This window comes from Orycteropus afer, unplaced genomic scaffold (assembly GCF_000298275.1).
Source record: "Orycteropus afer afer isolate SDZICR_OR568_19922 unplaced genomic scaffold, OryAfe1.0 scaffold00031, whole genome shotgun sequence".
Classification (NCBI taxonomy): domain Eukaryota; kingdom Metazoa; phylum Chordata; class Mammalia; order Tubulidentata; family Orycteropodidae; genus Orycteropus; species Orycteropus afer.
The window spans coordinates 14653127-14669689 of NW_006921618.1; the positions used below are offsets into that span (position 1 = coordinate 14653127).

At 38.9% G+C, this 16563-nt stretch overlaps 1 protein-coding gene across 1 annotated transcript in view; it reads left to right on the top strand.

Moving 5' to 3' along the window:
* The first annotated feature begins 1263 nt into the window (after positions 1–1263).
* Positions 1264–16563, top strand: part of WDTC1 (WD and tetratricopeptide repeats 1) — a 49390-nt gene continuing 34090 nt past the window's right edge. The window contains exons 1-2 of the mRNA XM_007935794.1: positions 1264–1311; positions 3997–4080. Coding sequence (XP_007933985.1) covers positions 1264–1311; positions 3997–4080 — 132 coding nt within the window. The remainder of the gene's footprint in view (positions 1312–3996; positions 4081–16563) is intronic.

Here is a 16563-nt window from a genome sequence, read left to right on the forward strand (position 1 = left end):
TGAGAGCTGAATGGCCGTCACAGAGAAGAAAGACTGATTTCTCTGTGGCTCCAGAAGAACGAGAACCAAAAGGTGGAACTGACAAAAGGCGAACTTTCTTTTCAAAAACATCTAGTGTGTTTCCAAACCCCACCTCCCGATTATAAAATTAATGTGCTTTTACGGCAAAATTTAAAAACATCAAAAACTAGATGTTACCCAAAGACATTACCCAAAGACAGCTATGATTAATAATTTTTATATTTCCATTTTATAACATAGCTGTGATAATAGTATTTATTTTTTTAAAAAAAGCAGCATGTTATATATGAACATTATGACATGATATAAGCATTTTTCTTTTGTAGTTAGCATTTCTAATGTCTGCATAATATCATATGGCTATACATTATTTAACCATTCTTCTATTATTGGAAACTTAGATGGTTTTAATGTTTTTGTTCTTACAGAATCTGTAATGAATATACTTTGAAGCTTTCTTCTCATATTTTTGAGTTCTCTTATGGTAAATTCTCAGAAATGAGATAACTAGGTCTTTCTAACCCTTGGAGTTATATAAGAATGGAACAGGTTGTTTCAAGAAGTGGTGAAATTGAATGTCTACTTTGTCAGTATATTGGAGAGGAATTTCTTTATCAGATTAAACCTTGGACATGGTTACCATTACATTTCTTTTCTACTGTTTAATTCTGTGGATTTGCTAGTGGTTGAGTGTTCTATCTGTGATACTGACTTGGTTTTGGAGAGCGCCAAGTTGAGGGTCAGGGATTTGAAGCATAATTAAAAGTTACAGACTGGCTGCCACAGATGCACAATGAGCAAGTAAGTCAAAACTGACGTTTTTCTAGCTGTGTGCCTTGTCCTTACTTTCAGGATATGCTACCATCTTCCTTCATTTTTGCATCTAAATCCCCATTTTCTAGTGAAGCATACGTGGCCTGTCAGTATTTGTTCCAATTCTTTGTGTGGCTGTGAGTCACTGCTTCTCCCCTCCCCCATTCCAGAGGTTCTACAATGCTGTGGGGCAGAGCTGGCCCACCATGCCATGAGTCACAGGCAATAGACAGCTCACTGGGTGGGCTGGTGGGCTGTTTTAGGGGTGGGATCAGGGCTCTGAAACCACCTTTTACATCCTCAAAGGTTAATGATTTTTTTCCCCCTAGGTTATTAAATGTATGCCTTGTGGGCCTGGGCTTGGCTGGAATGCACAAGGATCCTGAAGATCCTTCTATAGCTCCCTTCTGTTGAACCCATTAAGAGAAGATGGCAAAAGTCAACATAACTAGAGATATCATCCGTAGGCAGATCAAGGTAAGCAGCCCAGACCTCTGAACTAAAACAGGAGGTCCTTTTTCCCTTAGATTGGTTTTACAGAAACGGAGGTCCAGAGTTGGTGATGTGCCTACAGTGACATACCTACTTGATGGCTCAGGACTAGAATCAGTTTCTTGACTTCCCATCTCATTTTAACCCAAGAACATGGAATTCATGGATACTCCTCTGTCCAAGTGCTTGTGCCTGGGCTGCTGAGATTATTATAATAGGGGCTGGTGAGGGAGGAAAGCCATCAGCATGTTATGTGTATTCATGTGCGCACACATAGTGTAGTGAAGAAGGGATTACGATTAATTTATATATGTGTGCGTGTGTGTGTGTGGGAGGGAGAGAGAAAGCATTGTAAAGGGTCAGTTTACAAACAAAAGACAGGCATATGAGTTGAACATGTACCTGAGGTAGATACACTCCTTGGAGAGAACAATCATGGGAGAAAGAAGAGCTTCTTTTCTTATGCACAGGGAGACAGCTCAGGGGGCAGGAGTACATAGAGGGATGGACACAGGGAAGAGGTAACTATCGGGAGGATGTGGGAAGAGAGCTGTTGCATTGTGGCAAATTGTAGTCAATGTCATGAGACAACGTGTGTGTGAACTGCTGTATGGAAAGTGAATTTGCTCTGTAAATTTTCATCCAAATCACAGTGAAAAATTTTTTTTAAAAAAGGGTCAGTTTGGCAACAGGAGTAGATAAAGTTTCTTCATGTAACAGAACCTGTGAAAGTCTTAGTCCTAGTTCAGTTTAAATTCTTTGTTCTCTTCTTTGAGGGTCTCCTCTACTAGATCTTGCACTTGTTGTCTTTAGTTTGTACACAGAAGACACTCTAGTACCTGTGGGAAGAATGGATAACTGTTGTTGTTGTTATGTGCCGTCGAGTCAGACCCAACTCATAGTGACCCCTCCTTGGGTTTCCGAGGCAGTATCACTACGGAAGTAGATTGCCCCATCTTCCTTCCGAGGAGTGGCTGGTGGGTTTGAACCACCAGCCTTCTGGTTAGCAGTCAAGTGCCTTAGGCACTATGCTACCAGAGCTCCTGAATGGATAACTAGGCAGTCACATTCAGTTAGTGAGGTAGCCTCAGGCTTTGTCAGGGAAGCCCTGGGTAAGGAGCCACAGAGCTTTAATGGAGGGAGATATGACCAAGGCATGATGTGCTTCTGTAGGAGAACCCCAAGCTAAGGTCAGGAGCTTAATCTACCTGCTACCCTAATTAACTACTTATAAGACTTTAGTCATTTTACCTCCCTATGTCTCAGTTTTCTGTCTGCTAAATAATAATGTCTCCCTGCCTGCAGGTTGATCTTAAGAGTGATATCTGGAAAGAACATGAAAAAGTTCTTTGAAAAGGTTAAGTGCTAAGCAAAAAAGTTTGTTTGTTTTTTAATTAAGTACTTGTTGTTGTTGTTTGCCATCGAGTCGGCCCGACTCATAGCGACCCCTCCTTGGATTTCCGAGGCAGTATCACTACGGAAGTAGGAATGCCCAGCCTTCCTTCTGAGGAGTGGCTGGTGGGTTTGAACCGCCAGCCTTCTGGTTAGCAGTCAAGTGCCTTAGCCACTATGCTACCAGAGCTCCTATGGAACATAAATTGTGGTCACCACCCAAGATTTTTCCATATACAGGTTTCCGCTGCCATCTGAAAGAAGAGTGTTTATATGAAACCTTTTGTAAATCAAAAAAGCGTAGTGAAGAAGCAATTATGATTAATTCGTATGGGAAAAAAATTTGAACATTCCCAGACCCAAAAAATAAGTTACCAAATCATACCAAATGACACATAAAATTTAAAATAAGACTAACATAAAGTGTTCCCAGACACAGTCAGAGCTATGGCGGTTTAATCCAGAGATGCTGAATGCAGTTCCCAGGGAAGGAGCTTGGTGATGCCACCATTCGCTGCTCAGGGTGTGTACTACCTCTTTTACAGCTCACTACAAAAAAAATACTGAATGCCCGTTGCACTTTTCATCTCTTTTCACAAAAGTGAAAAATCCTCTTAGGGTTTCTCTCGGTCTTTCATAAAAGTGAAGTGGCAAAAAGTGAACTTTTAAAAAGCTGGGATACCTGTATATCCCTAAATCCTTTTGGAGGTTTTTCTGTTTGTTGGTTTGTGTTTGGTTTGGTTTGGTTTGTTTTGGTTGTAGTTTCATTAGACTATGTGGCTCTCAAGGATAAGGACCATTCCTAGAGGCACAGAATCATAGAGTTGGAGGGGTCGTGTAGGTTATTCTTTTCCTGTGCTCCCCCATCCCCCATAATATGTGTCCTACAGATGGTGATGTTCACCCTCTCCAATCCAAACGTGGAACATTCCCCTATTTGTTGTTTCCTATTTTCCTTTTTCTTTTTTTTTTTTTTTTAATCCATCAGCACACAATTTAGTGCTTAAGTTGATACTGTCTTATTCTTTGTCCTTGCCCAAGGAGAGTACAAGCTCTTGCAGGCCAATTTCTTGTTATCTTTTGTGACTCCTGTGGTACCCAGCCCAGTGCTGGACATATCGTTTTTGTTGTTATGTGCCATTGAGTCAGTTCTGTACAGTCCTGTGTACAATAGAACCAAACACTGCTTGGTCCTGTACCATCCTAACGATATAATAACAGCATAGAAATTATGTTGAATTGAATCAGTTAAACCACAAGTTTATTTCTGTTCCGCAGGAGCGGGGTGCCCTGAGCTTTGAGCGGTGCTACCATGTCACTGACCCCTTTATCCGGCGTCTGGGCCTGGAAGCAGAGCTGCAGGTAAGAAGACCCAGTTTGCATCCTAGGTGCAGATGGCTTGCTCTATATTTTCTTCTCTTGACTTTATTCAAGGCATAAACAAGTTTTTCTCTGCAGATCATACCTAAAGTTAATCTCTCCTTTCCAGCAGCTTTAATAGGCAGATACATCTGAATCAAGATTAGGTTCGGGTACATCTGAAACAAGAATGAGATGGTCACATAGGAATTAGTTTCTCTGGTCTTATTATTTTACTTATTCATTGTTTTGTGCTTGGACAAAGTTAGTTGAATTGTATACCACTGTTTTTGTTATAAAAAAAGGAGCTTTGGTGGTACTGGTTAAGGCATTGGGCTGCTGACCAGAAGGCCAAAAGATTGGCACTTCAAATCCACCCAGGGGCACCTCAGAAGAAAAGCCTGGCAATCTATTTCTGAAAGATCATCACCATTGAAAACCTGTGGAGCACAGTTCTACTCTAACACACATGGAGTTGCTGTTGAGTGGAATTGACTCAACAGCAGTTTATTTTTGTTTTTTACCCTTGGCTTGTACAGTAATGATTCTTACCTTTACAAAGCTTATACATAAATATATGTTACATGCATATATATTTTTATATATGTATAACACATATACACAAACAGATATATACCCAAAAAAAAAAAACTCACTGTCGTTGAGTCAATTCTACTCATAGTGACCCGTTCGTGGGGTTCTGAGGTGGTATCTCTATGGAAGTAGATTGTCCAGTCTTCCTTACGAGGAGTGGCTGGTGGATTTGAACCGCCAGCCTTCTAGGTAGTAGTCAAATGCATTAGGCACTACTCCACCAGAGCTCCTATATGATGTATAATTTACATACATACATTTTTTCCTTCTCTTTTTAGTTTCAAAACAATGATATGGCAAGGTAGACAGGAAATAGGCATAAGGAAACAGGTTCAGAAAGGCCAAGTACCTTGTTCAGGGTTGCCCTGGCCAGTCCAGGGAGGGGCCATAGTTCAGCTTTTTCATTGTGTCTGATACTGAAACACTCCATAAATATTAGTTCTATTCCCTTTCCTTCCTCAAGGTTGTGTTTTGAATCCAGCTATTAGCTATTCTACCCAATTTAGTGTTATCTGCACGTTGAGTAAGAATTCATTTTGATTCCTTCAGGTTAGTGTTTCTTGGTGATCATATTAATCTTAGAAAAGGTCTAGAAAGAAATGTATTGAAATGTTGACAGTGGTTATTTTGAGATAATGAGATTATAAATGTTACTGCTTTCTTTTAAGTGAGCCTTGGTGGTACAGTGGTTAAAGTGCTCAGCTGCCAACCAAAAGGTTGGCAGTTCAAACCCACCAGCCACTCCATGGGAGAAAAATGTGGCAGTCTGCTTCTGTAAAGATTTACAGCCTTGGAAAACTTCTGGGGCCATTCTGCTCTGTCCTATCGAGTCACTGAGTCAGAATCAATTCAACAGAGTGGGTTTGGGTTTTTTTGATATAGGAAAGAATAATGAATTTAGCATCAAGGAAAGATGTTTTTAAGTTGGAGAAATTTGAGCATGTTTAATCCTAAGGAAGAAGAATTGGTGAAGAAGTTGAAGATACAGGTAAGCAAGGTGATCATCGGAGTTGGGCTTCAGTCAGACAAATGTTGCAAGAGAGTGGCTGAAGTGATGAATCGTGGATTTTAAGCTGGTAGAGAAGGAAATAAAGACATGAGGTAGCATATAAAGAGAGTAGAAAGATTGACTGACTGGTCCTGGAGGACTTGTTGAGGATAAAGAACCACTGAGGCAAGATATATGTGTTCTGTTATACTTTGCTTTTTTCACTTACCCATATATCTTGGAAGTTACTGCATATCAGCTCAGAGTTCTTCCTTATTTTTTACAGTTGCACAATACTCTTGTGTAGATATACCAAGATTTAATCAATGAATTTCCCATGTATGCACTCTTACGAGTTGTTCTAGTAATACCATAATGAATAACCTTATACAAATGTATTTTAGTATGACTGGAGCTGTATCTTTAGGGTAAAAATCCTAGAAGTAGGAGTTCTTGTCAAAGGGTAAAAATATATGTGGTTTTGTTAAATATTGCCAAATTTCCCTTCATGGGCGTTGCACCATTTTGTCTTCCCACTAGCAGTATATGAGAGTGCCTGTTTCTCCACAGTTCACTAACAGACTTGTGTCATTAAGCTTTTGAAATTTTTACTATTCTGATAGATGAAAAATGGTATTTCGGTATAATTTTAAGTTACATTTCTGAGTGAAGTTAACTATCTTTTCCATATGTCTTAAGAGCCATTTTAATACAATTTTTGCCCATTTCAGCCTAATAACAGGGGTGGTTAAGAACGTATCTATGTGCCTGTGTGTTTTTGTAAACAGAAGCACAGGAAGCATAAGCCAGAAACTGAGATTGGTCACTTCTGAGGGTAAGAGCTGCATGGAAGATGGGCAGAAGAAGGGCAGAAAACTTCTCTCACTATTTTTTGTAGTGTTTTTATTTTAGGACCATGTTGGGGTTTTTCATATTAAAAAATAAAATTAAATAATAAGGGTGGGGAAGGGATGACATTTAATCCACGTAATATTTGAACAAAGTACTTTGGCTATATATATTCTCAGTGTGAATGCTAAATGAACTGCAAAGAAATCTTGAACTCCACTTAGTAGATTTGTCATTTGTAGTGACATTGCTGTAGCAATTCTTTATTTTGTGTGTGTTGTAGAATGGAGCAAATGAGTAAATATATGCGTGTTTTTGGAAACCAGAGTTCTCAGTGTGAAAGAAGGAAAATTCAAGTATGGAATAGGAAAAGTCAAAGAACTCTGAGATAATGGATTGGAATTAGAGGTATCAGTATCAACTCATGATTTTAAACACACACACACACATATACAGGAGCTCTGGTGGCATAGTGCCTAAGGCATTTGACTGCTAACCAGAAGTCTGGCAGTTCAAACCCACCAGCCACTCCTTGGAAGGAAGACAGGGTAATCTACTTCCATAGAGATACCACCTCAGAAACCCAAGAAGGGGTTGCTATGAGTTGGAACCGACTCAATGGCAATGAGTTTGATTTGTTTAGTTTTATGTATATATAAAATTTCCAGCTCTGAGCATGTGAGCAAGACATTGGTTACTGTAGCAATGAGTTACTGGTTTCTAAATACTGTTTCCCACTCAAAGGAGCCAGGAGCCCTTAGAGAAATGACTGGTTCCAGGGTTTGGGCAGGGAAGGTACAAGATGAGCCTATAACATCTTGTGCCAGAAAGTAAAGAAATACATGAAAAATGATAGGGACATATCAAAAGGACACAGGAGCCATCTTGACGGGGATGTTACTGGACAAATATGGGACAATTTGAGCATCAGGATGAATAACGACAGTAATGGAACCCACTGAAAATATCTGAGTTTGCATAGATATTAAAAAGAAGGGAAGGAGAGGTGACAGAAATGGGAGAAAGGGAAAGCACTTCCTTCCGGTAGAACGTTAACCCCCAAATGAAAAAGAAATGATAGTTTAAAAAAAAAAATCACCATTCTACCTCTATCATACCAGTAAAGTGATTCAGGCAAGAATAATCAATCAATGGGTGCTGAAACCACTAGGTGAAAAATTTGATGAATAATAGAGTAGTTACACAATGTAAAAGTGTTTCCTCAGATTAAAAGAGATAATAGTAACATTATTGTGGAGAAGCTTGGCGGATACCACCTTAACCAAAACAAACAAAAACATGCTATATGCCACCTGGTATTATGCACTGAGAAGAACACAAGATAACATTAAGGTTGTATTTCTGTCAAATACACATTCCTTAAATTTAATTATGAGGAAATAATCAGACAGATCCAAATTAAGAGATATTTCTTCAAAACAGCTGAGATATTCTTCAGAAATGTCAATTTTATGAAAGACAAAGAACTCAAGAACTATTCCAAATTAAAGGATACTAAAGAGTAAATGACAACTAAATTCAGGGAATGGTTCTATCCTGGATCCAGAAACAAAAAAAGGATGTTTTTGGAACAGTTGGTGACATTTGAATATAGACTATAAATTAGATAATAGTATTGTATCAGTGTTTAATTTCTGATTTTGATAAAGTGGTCTGGTTAAATTAAAGAAGGAAATATATACTGATATAGCTAGTTAAATGTAAAGGGTCCTGAAGTCTGCAATTGATTTTCAAATGGTTCAGCAAAAATAAGTATGTGTGTGTATGTGTGTGTGCATGCACGTGTATGTAGAGGAGGGAGGGAGAGAGAGAATCAAAGCACATGTCACAATGTTAACAATTAATGAATTGGGTGAAAGGTATATAGATCAGTGTTCTTGTATTATTCTTGCAACTATTTTTTTACAAGTTTGAAATTATTTCAGAATAGCAATTTAAAATGTTCATTAAGAAAACACAACATAATGGGACTGTACCTGCAAATATGTATAGGTTTGACATAGGCTATCTCTACCTATGTATTTATATGTGCTACATACATATACATGAATGTAGTAGTGCATATAGGGGAAAAAATTATGAAAACATCTTGGGCATAACCAAACACTTTGAGTCACTGGGTGTGGAAGGCAAGGCCATGTCTCAGGGACACTAAGGTCAATTGGCATAACATAGTCCACAAAGACAGTGTTCTTCATCCTACTTTGGTGAATAGGGACCGGGGTCTTAAAAGCTTGTGAGCAGCCATCTAAGGTGCAACTACTAGTCTCTACCCATCTGCAGCAAAGAAAAGTGAAGAAAATCAAAGACACATGAAACAATTAGTACAAATGACTAGTGGAACATGTGAACCCTAGCTTCCATGACCCTGAGACCAGAAGAACTAGATGGTGCCTGGCTGCCACTACTGACCACTCTGAAAGGGATCACAATGAGAGATCCTTGATAGAGTTGGGAGAAATGTGGAACAAAACTCAAAATCACTTTAAAATAAAAATGACCAGTCTTACTGGTCTGATGAAGACTGGTAGAACCCCCAAAACTATGCCCTTAGACACCATTCAAACTAGGAACTGAACTTAATCCTCATAACTCAACTGGCAACCTAACAATAAACAAGCCTACATGGTGAACAGCAGTATCAGGAATGTATGCACTCATTAAAGCAATCAAGCATATGAGATCAAGAAGGTAGTATTTGCCCAGAGTTAGAGCTAGGAAGGTAGGAAGAACGAAGGGAAGGGGTGAGCACAGGGAGGGAGGGGGAAGAATGCTGTTACAGTGTGGAGATTGCAGTAAATGTCACAAAACAGAATGTGTATGGATTGTTGAATGGAAAACCAATTTATTCTGTAAACTTTCACCCAAATCACAATTGAAAGAAGAAGAAAAAAAAAAAGTAAGAGAACCAGAAAGGAGATAGAGAATTTAAATTTAATATTAATTTGGATTTATTCTAAAAAGTCCTCACATATTTTCCTTGGACATCTTTGCTGAATGTTCTATGTTCCCTTTAGCCGTGTGTGCTAGTTCATGTTGACTTGGTAAGTTTTATTATCATAATTGGATAGGAGCCACCCATTCTGAGATTCCAGCTCATGGGCCTGCAATCTACACTTTTTGAGGGTGTGCTTGCTTTCATTTCTGGTTACATCACCAATCTACCAAGTCTTCCTTAAAGTTCAGATCACACTCTGATTCATCCTAAATAGTTCACTTGTGGGATTTCTTGGTACAGTGCTAGATATATGGTAAGGAGAGGAGAAGGAAAGGAACCTCACTTACAAATACCCACTGCTATCCAGTCAATTCCTACTCACAGCAACCCTATATGACAGAGTAGAATTACCCCATTTTATTGCAAAAGCTATAAATCTTTACAAAAGCAGACTGCTTCATATTTCTCCCACGGAGCACCTGGTGGGTTCCAACTGCCACTGTTTTGGCTAGCAGCTGAATGGTTTTACCACTGCATCACTAGAGCTCCTTCACTTAAAAATGAGGAGACTAAAACTAAACATTTCTAAGGTCACATAAATGGTGGAAATAAGAGGAATAAGATTCTTATCAGACCTGTCTGGCTCCAGAGTTCATCTTCTTTCCACTTCATCCATGTATGTTGTTGTTGTTGTTGTTGTTATGTGCCTTCGAGTCGAACCCGACTCATAGTGACCCCTCCTTAGGTTTCCAAGGCAGTATCACTATGGAAGTAGATTGCCCCATCTTGCTTCCAAGGAGTGGCTGGTGGGTTTGAACCGCCAGCCTTCTGGTTAACAGTCAAGTGCCTGTATATTCTTTTAAAAAAGTTTTAATTAATATACACAGCAAAAAATATACCAATTAAACAGCTTCTTCATGTATGGTTCAGTGACATTGATTCCATTCTTCAAGTGCAACCATTCTCAACCTGCTTTTCTGAGTTGTTCTTTCCTCATTAACATCAACTCCCTGCCCCCCAAGGTTCCTATCCAATCCTCTGAGTTGCTGTTTGATCCCATATCATAGAACTTAAAAGAGCACAAGGCGCAAGGCAGACATTGTTTACTAGTTGAGCTAAATGGTTGTTTGGTTTTAAGGTGACTTCAGGGATATTTCTGGGTTTAAGGTTTAAAGATTATTTTAGGGAAATAGTGTGAGGGGTTTGTCTAGCCTCCATGGCTCCAAAAAGTCGGAAGTCCATGAAAATTTGAAATTCTGTTCTACATTTCTCCCCTTTTCATCAGGATTCTTTTATAGACTTTTTGATCAAAATGTTCAGCAGTGGTAGCCAGATTTCATCCAGTTCTTCTGGTCTCATGGCAAAAGAAGCATTTGTTCATGGAGGCAATTAGCCACACATTCCATTTTCTCCTCCTGTTCCCAACTCTCCTTCCTCCTCCATTGCTCCAGATGAATAGAGACCAAGTGTTGTGCCTTGGATGGCCACTTGCAAGATTTTAAGACCTCAGGCAGTACACAACAAACTAAGAGGTAAAACAGAATCACTGAACATGTTATTAGGCCAGTAAACTGGAATGTCCCATGAAACCATGACCCTAAACTTCCAAACCAAGAAACCAAATCCCATGGGGTATTTGTACATAAGCAGCCTCAGCAGCTACTCTTTTGTCATTATTATAAATATATCTATTACACAACTTTTGCCAATTTAACTTATTATAGGTATACAGCTTATTGACAGCAATTACATTAATCAGCTGTGCAGCCTTACGCTTAATCAATGCAATTTTTCTATCACCATAAACTGAAACTCAGTATTCTATAAGCAATCTCCTCATCCTTTCCCTTCCCGTCTGCCCCTAGTAACAACTAAGAAACTTTGGTCTCTGTTCATATAATATTTGTTCCTTTGTGACTGACTTATTTCATTCAGCACAATGTCTTCAGGCTTCATCTATATTGCAGCATTTATAAAACTTAATTTCTCTTACTGGCTGATGATATATGTATATATGTACCACATTTTGTTATCCATTCATCACTGATGAGCATTTAGATTGTTTCCACCTTTTGATTATTGTAAATAGTGCTACAATGAGCACTGGTGTACAGGTATCTGTTTGAGTCTCTGCTTTCATGTCTTTTGGGTATATACCTAGGAATGGAATTGCTGGGTCATATGATGTCGTTGTTGTTAGGTCCTGTCGAGTCAGCTCCTACTCATAGCAACCTCATGCACAACAGAAGGACACATTGCCCAGTCCTATGCCAACCTCACAATCCTTGCTATACCTGAGCCCATCGTTGGAGCCACTGTGTCAATCCATCTTGTTGAGGGCCTTCCCCTTTTTCGTTGACCCTCCACTTTACCAAGCATGATAACCTTCTCCAGGGAATGGTCCTTTCTGACAACATGGCCAAAGTAAGTGAAACGAAATTTGGCCATTTTCACTTCCAAGGAGCATTCTGGCTGCACATCTTCCAGAACAAATTTGTTAGTCCTTTTGGCAGTCTATGGTACTTTCAACGTTCTTCACCAACACCACAACTCAAAAGCATCAACTCTCCTTCAGTCTTCCTTGTTCATTGTCCAGCTCTCACATACATATAAGGCAATTGAAAATATCATTGCTTGGGTCAGGCGCACCTAACTCTTCAATGAGTTATTAATGGATGTTTGCAGGTGTTTCTTCCCATTTTGAGTCATGCCCCATCAGCAAATGGAGGTCCCCGAAAGCTTGACGCCATCCACATCATGAAGGTCAGCTCTACTCTCAGTTGTATTTTGAGTGCCTTCAGACCTGAGGGGCTCATCTTCTGGCACTATATCAGACAATTCATAAAGTTTTCCAGTAATATATCATTCATAAAGTTTTCCAGTAATATATCAGACAGTGTTTCACTGCTATTCATAAGGTTTTCGCTGGCCAATTCTTTGAGAAGTAGATGGCCTGCCTGTTCCTTCTTCTAAGTCTGTCTTAGTCTGGAAGCTCCACTAAAACCTGTCCACCAGAAATGACCCTGCTGGTATTTGAAATGCCAGTGGCATAGCCACCAGCCTCACAGCAACACACAAGCCACCACAATACTACAAATATGACAGACTAGCGGTAGGGTCATACGATAGGTAGTTCTATTTTTAGTTTTTTGAGGAACTACCACACTGTTTTCCAAAATGTCTGTACCATTTTGCATTCCTACCAGCAATGGATAAGGGTTCCAATTTCCCTGTATCCTCACCAACATTTCTTATTTTCTGTTTGTTTGATTTTAATCTTAGCCATCCTAAAACCAAAGCCATTGCCATTGAATCAATTCCAACTCATAACGAGCCTTTAGGGCAGAGCAGAACTTCCATATAGGGTTTCTAAAGCTTTACAGAAGCTGACTGCCACATCTTTCTCCACCAAGTGGCTAGTGGGTTCGAACCACCAACTTTTTGGTTAGCAGGCAAACTCTTAACCACTGTGCCACCAGTGCTCCTTAGCCATCCTAATGTAAGTAAAATGGTATCATTATGGTTTTGATTTTCATCTCTCTGATGGTTGTAAGTCCTGGTGGTGTAGTGCCTAAGGCATTTGACTGCTAACCAGAAGGCGGTGATTCAAACCCACCAGCTTCTCCTCGGAAGGAAGATTGGGGAACCTACTTCTGTAGTGATACCACCTCCGAAACCCACGGAGGGGTCACTATGAGTCGGATCCGACTCAATGGCAATGAGTTGAGTTTAGGTAGTTGATGACATTGGGCATCTTTTCATGTGTTTGGTAGCCATTTGAATGTCCTCTTTGGTGAAATGTCTATTCAAGTTCTTTGCCCATTGTTTGATTGGGTTATTTGTCTTTCTCTTGTTAAGTTGTTGAAGCTTTATATATATATTGATCATTTTGACATTTGTTACATGAACAATTAAGTGACATTAATTGTGTTCATCATGTTGTTCAACCACCACCATTATTCATTTCCAAACGTTTTCATCCCCTAGACAATCAGTTCATCAGTTTTTGTTTTGTTTTGTTTTTATTGTGGTGAAATATACACCCCAAAATATTAGCCAGTTCAATAATTTCTACATGTGAAACTCAGTGACATTTATTATAGTCTTCATATTGTGCAACCATTATCACTATTCTTTTCTGAGTTATTCCACCACTATTAACAAAAATTCAATGCTCGCTAATCAAAAACTCCCCTTTCCCCTCTTGCTCCCACCCCTGATAACCACTAATAATTATTGTTTTCTGTGTATTTGCTTATCTCATACACACTTTGTTTTTATGTATAAAGTTTTATTGGAACACCACACTCATTCATTTATGTGTATTGTCTATGGCTGCTTTCGTGCTTCAACAGTAGAATTGAGTAGTTGTAGCAGAGACCATATGGCTTACAAAGCCTAAAATATTTACTGTGTCTCCCATTACAGAAAAAATTGCCAACCTCTGCTTTAGATGATGGTGTGAACTCCTGCCTTAACAAATATTAAGTGCCTACTGTATTCCAGGAATATTCTGCACACTAGGAGATGGATATAACAGTGAATAATACCAACACAGTTCCTGGCCTCTGCTTACCTCCCTGATATCCTTTTGCCCTACTCTATCATCTTCATCACTATATTTTAGCCACATTGAGTGTCATTCTATTTCTTCAGCATACAAAGCGTATTCCTACTTTTGAACTTGTTCTTCCATATGCCTGGAATGCTCTTCCCTCGATCTTTGTATAACATGCTCCTTGTCAGCCCTCAGGAGCTCTGGTGGTACAGAGGTTAAAGCATTCAGCTGCTAACCAAAAGGTCAGTGGTTCAAACCTACCAACTGTTCTACAGGAGAAAGATGTGAAATTCTGCTTCCATAAAGATTTACCGCCTTGGAAACCCTGTGTGGCAGTTCTACTTTGCCCTATAGGGCTACCATGAGTCAGAATCAACTCAATGGCATTGGGTTTGGTTTTTGGTTTTCTCAGCACTCATGTTTCTCCTCAAATACCACTTCCTCAGAGAGACTTTTTCTGAATGCTATATCTAAAGTATATCCCCCACCTTAGGTGGTTCTCTATCCCACTACCATGTTTTATTTTCTTCATAGCATTTATCATCATCTGAACTCATTTTTCTGATTCATGTGTTTATTTCACCACCACTACCACTAGAGTTCTTTTTCTTGGGACCACAATAGCCTTTGCATAGAAGAGCACCTAGCATATAATAGGTGCTCAAATAATTGTTAAAAGATTGAATGAATAAAAAGAGAGCTTGCAGGGATGGACAGCAGATATAGGCTCAGTATAAGGAAAAGTTTCCTAATATGAATAATAAATGTTGACTTGCCCCACAATATTTGTTAATACTTAGATTTTTTTACTGAACCATATAGAAGTTGAAATATATTTAATGTAACTTTTCTTCATGATTTATAGGAGAATTTTACTTTCTCCCAACAGTCATAGCTGAATATCAGGCTATGCCAGAAGTCTTGTGTTGTCATGGTGCAATGGAAAAAACATATTTGGATTTGATTTCTAATTCTGCCACTCAGCTATCAAGGTGGCTGCTTGAGGTGCTTTACAAATACTGACTTATTTCCCACAACAACCTTTTGAGGTTATGTATAATTATCTCCTTTTTTACAGATGTAGACCTGTGGCACAGAGATTAAAGAATTTACTCAAGAAACATAGCTTGTACACATGAAACAACATTTATTGTACTTTATGAGCAATTTAATGGATTTTCAAGGGTGATTATGTGAAGAGCTTGGAACAGGGCTTGACACAGAGTAAGCTAAGTTTTAGCTATTATTACTGCTACTACCCCACATAGTAATTCTTAGACACACTAAAGTTAGAAAAACTACTGAACTAGATTTGAAAAGAAACAAAAGAAAAGATTTTATAGAGACGTCTAGACATTAAAACCGTCTGCTTTTAAGATAACTATCAAATTATTAAGTGAATGGAGAATGAGTGAAGATTTCTAAAGGGTTTTTGTTTGCCTGCAGGATTTGTTCCATTCTGTTATATTATCCTTAATTAACCTTAACATGTGTCTTAGTTATCTAGTGTTGCTATAACAGAAATACCACAGTGGGTGGCTTTAACAAACAGAAATTTATTTTCTTATAATTTAGGATGTGGAAGTCTGAATTCAAGGTATCAGTTCTAGGGAAAGTCTTTTCCTCTGTGTTAGCTCTCAAGGAAGGTCCTTGTCTCTTCAACTCTATTTCCTGGTTCCTTGGAGATCTTCATGTGTGTTGGCATCTATCTTACCCATCTCTCCTGTACTTGCTTGTTTAATCTCTTTTAAATCTCAAAAGAGATTGACTCAAGATATACTCTACCTTAATCTTACCACATTAACATAACAAAGACAACAACCCATTCCCAAATGGTATTATAACCACAGGCATAGAAGTTAGGATTTACAACATGTATTTTGGGGGACATAATTCAATCCATGACAACATGCTAATAGATATATGTATTGCAAAGCTTAAATAAATTGACATATGTGAATACTTAGCACCCACCTTAGCATCTAATAGATGCTCAGTTAATATTTGTTGGATTTTAATCCAGATCTTGCTTGATCAGACTCATGTTCATACTCATTAAGAAGTTGTAGAAAAGCATATAGCCATCTGTTTCCTATCTTTCATACCTGGCATTTCTTGTTAATGCATCACTGAACAGTTGTAACTCTCATGCTCTTTGGCATTGACCTTTGGCCTCATTATACAAGGGTTTAGGTCTGAAGTCAGCAGGTAAGTTAAACATATGTATGATGACTCTGGTAGCATAGTGCCTAAGGCACTTAACTGCTAACCAGAAGGCTGGCGGTTCAAACCCACCAGCCACTCCTCGGAAGGAAGGTTGGTCAATCTACTTCTGTAGTGATACTGCCTCAGAAACCCAAGGAGGGGTCGCTGTGAGTCGGCTCCGATTCAACGGCACACAACAACAATATGATGACTCTCACTGGATTGCAGTTAAGATAAGGTCCTTAACATCACCCAAAAGGAAAACTACAGACCAATATCCCTCATGAATATAGATGCAAAAATCTTCAACAAAATCCTAGCCAATAGACTCCA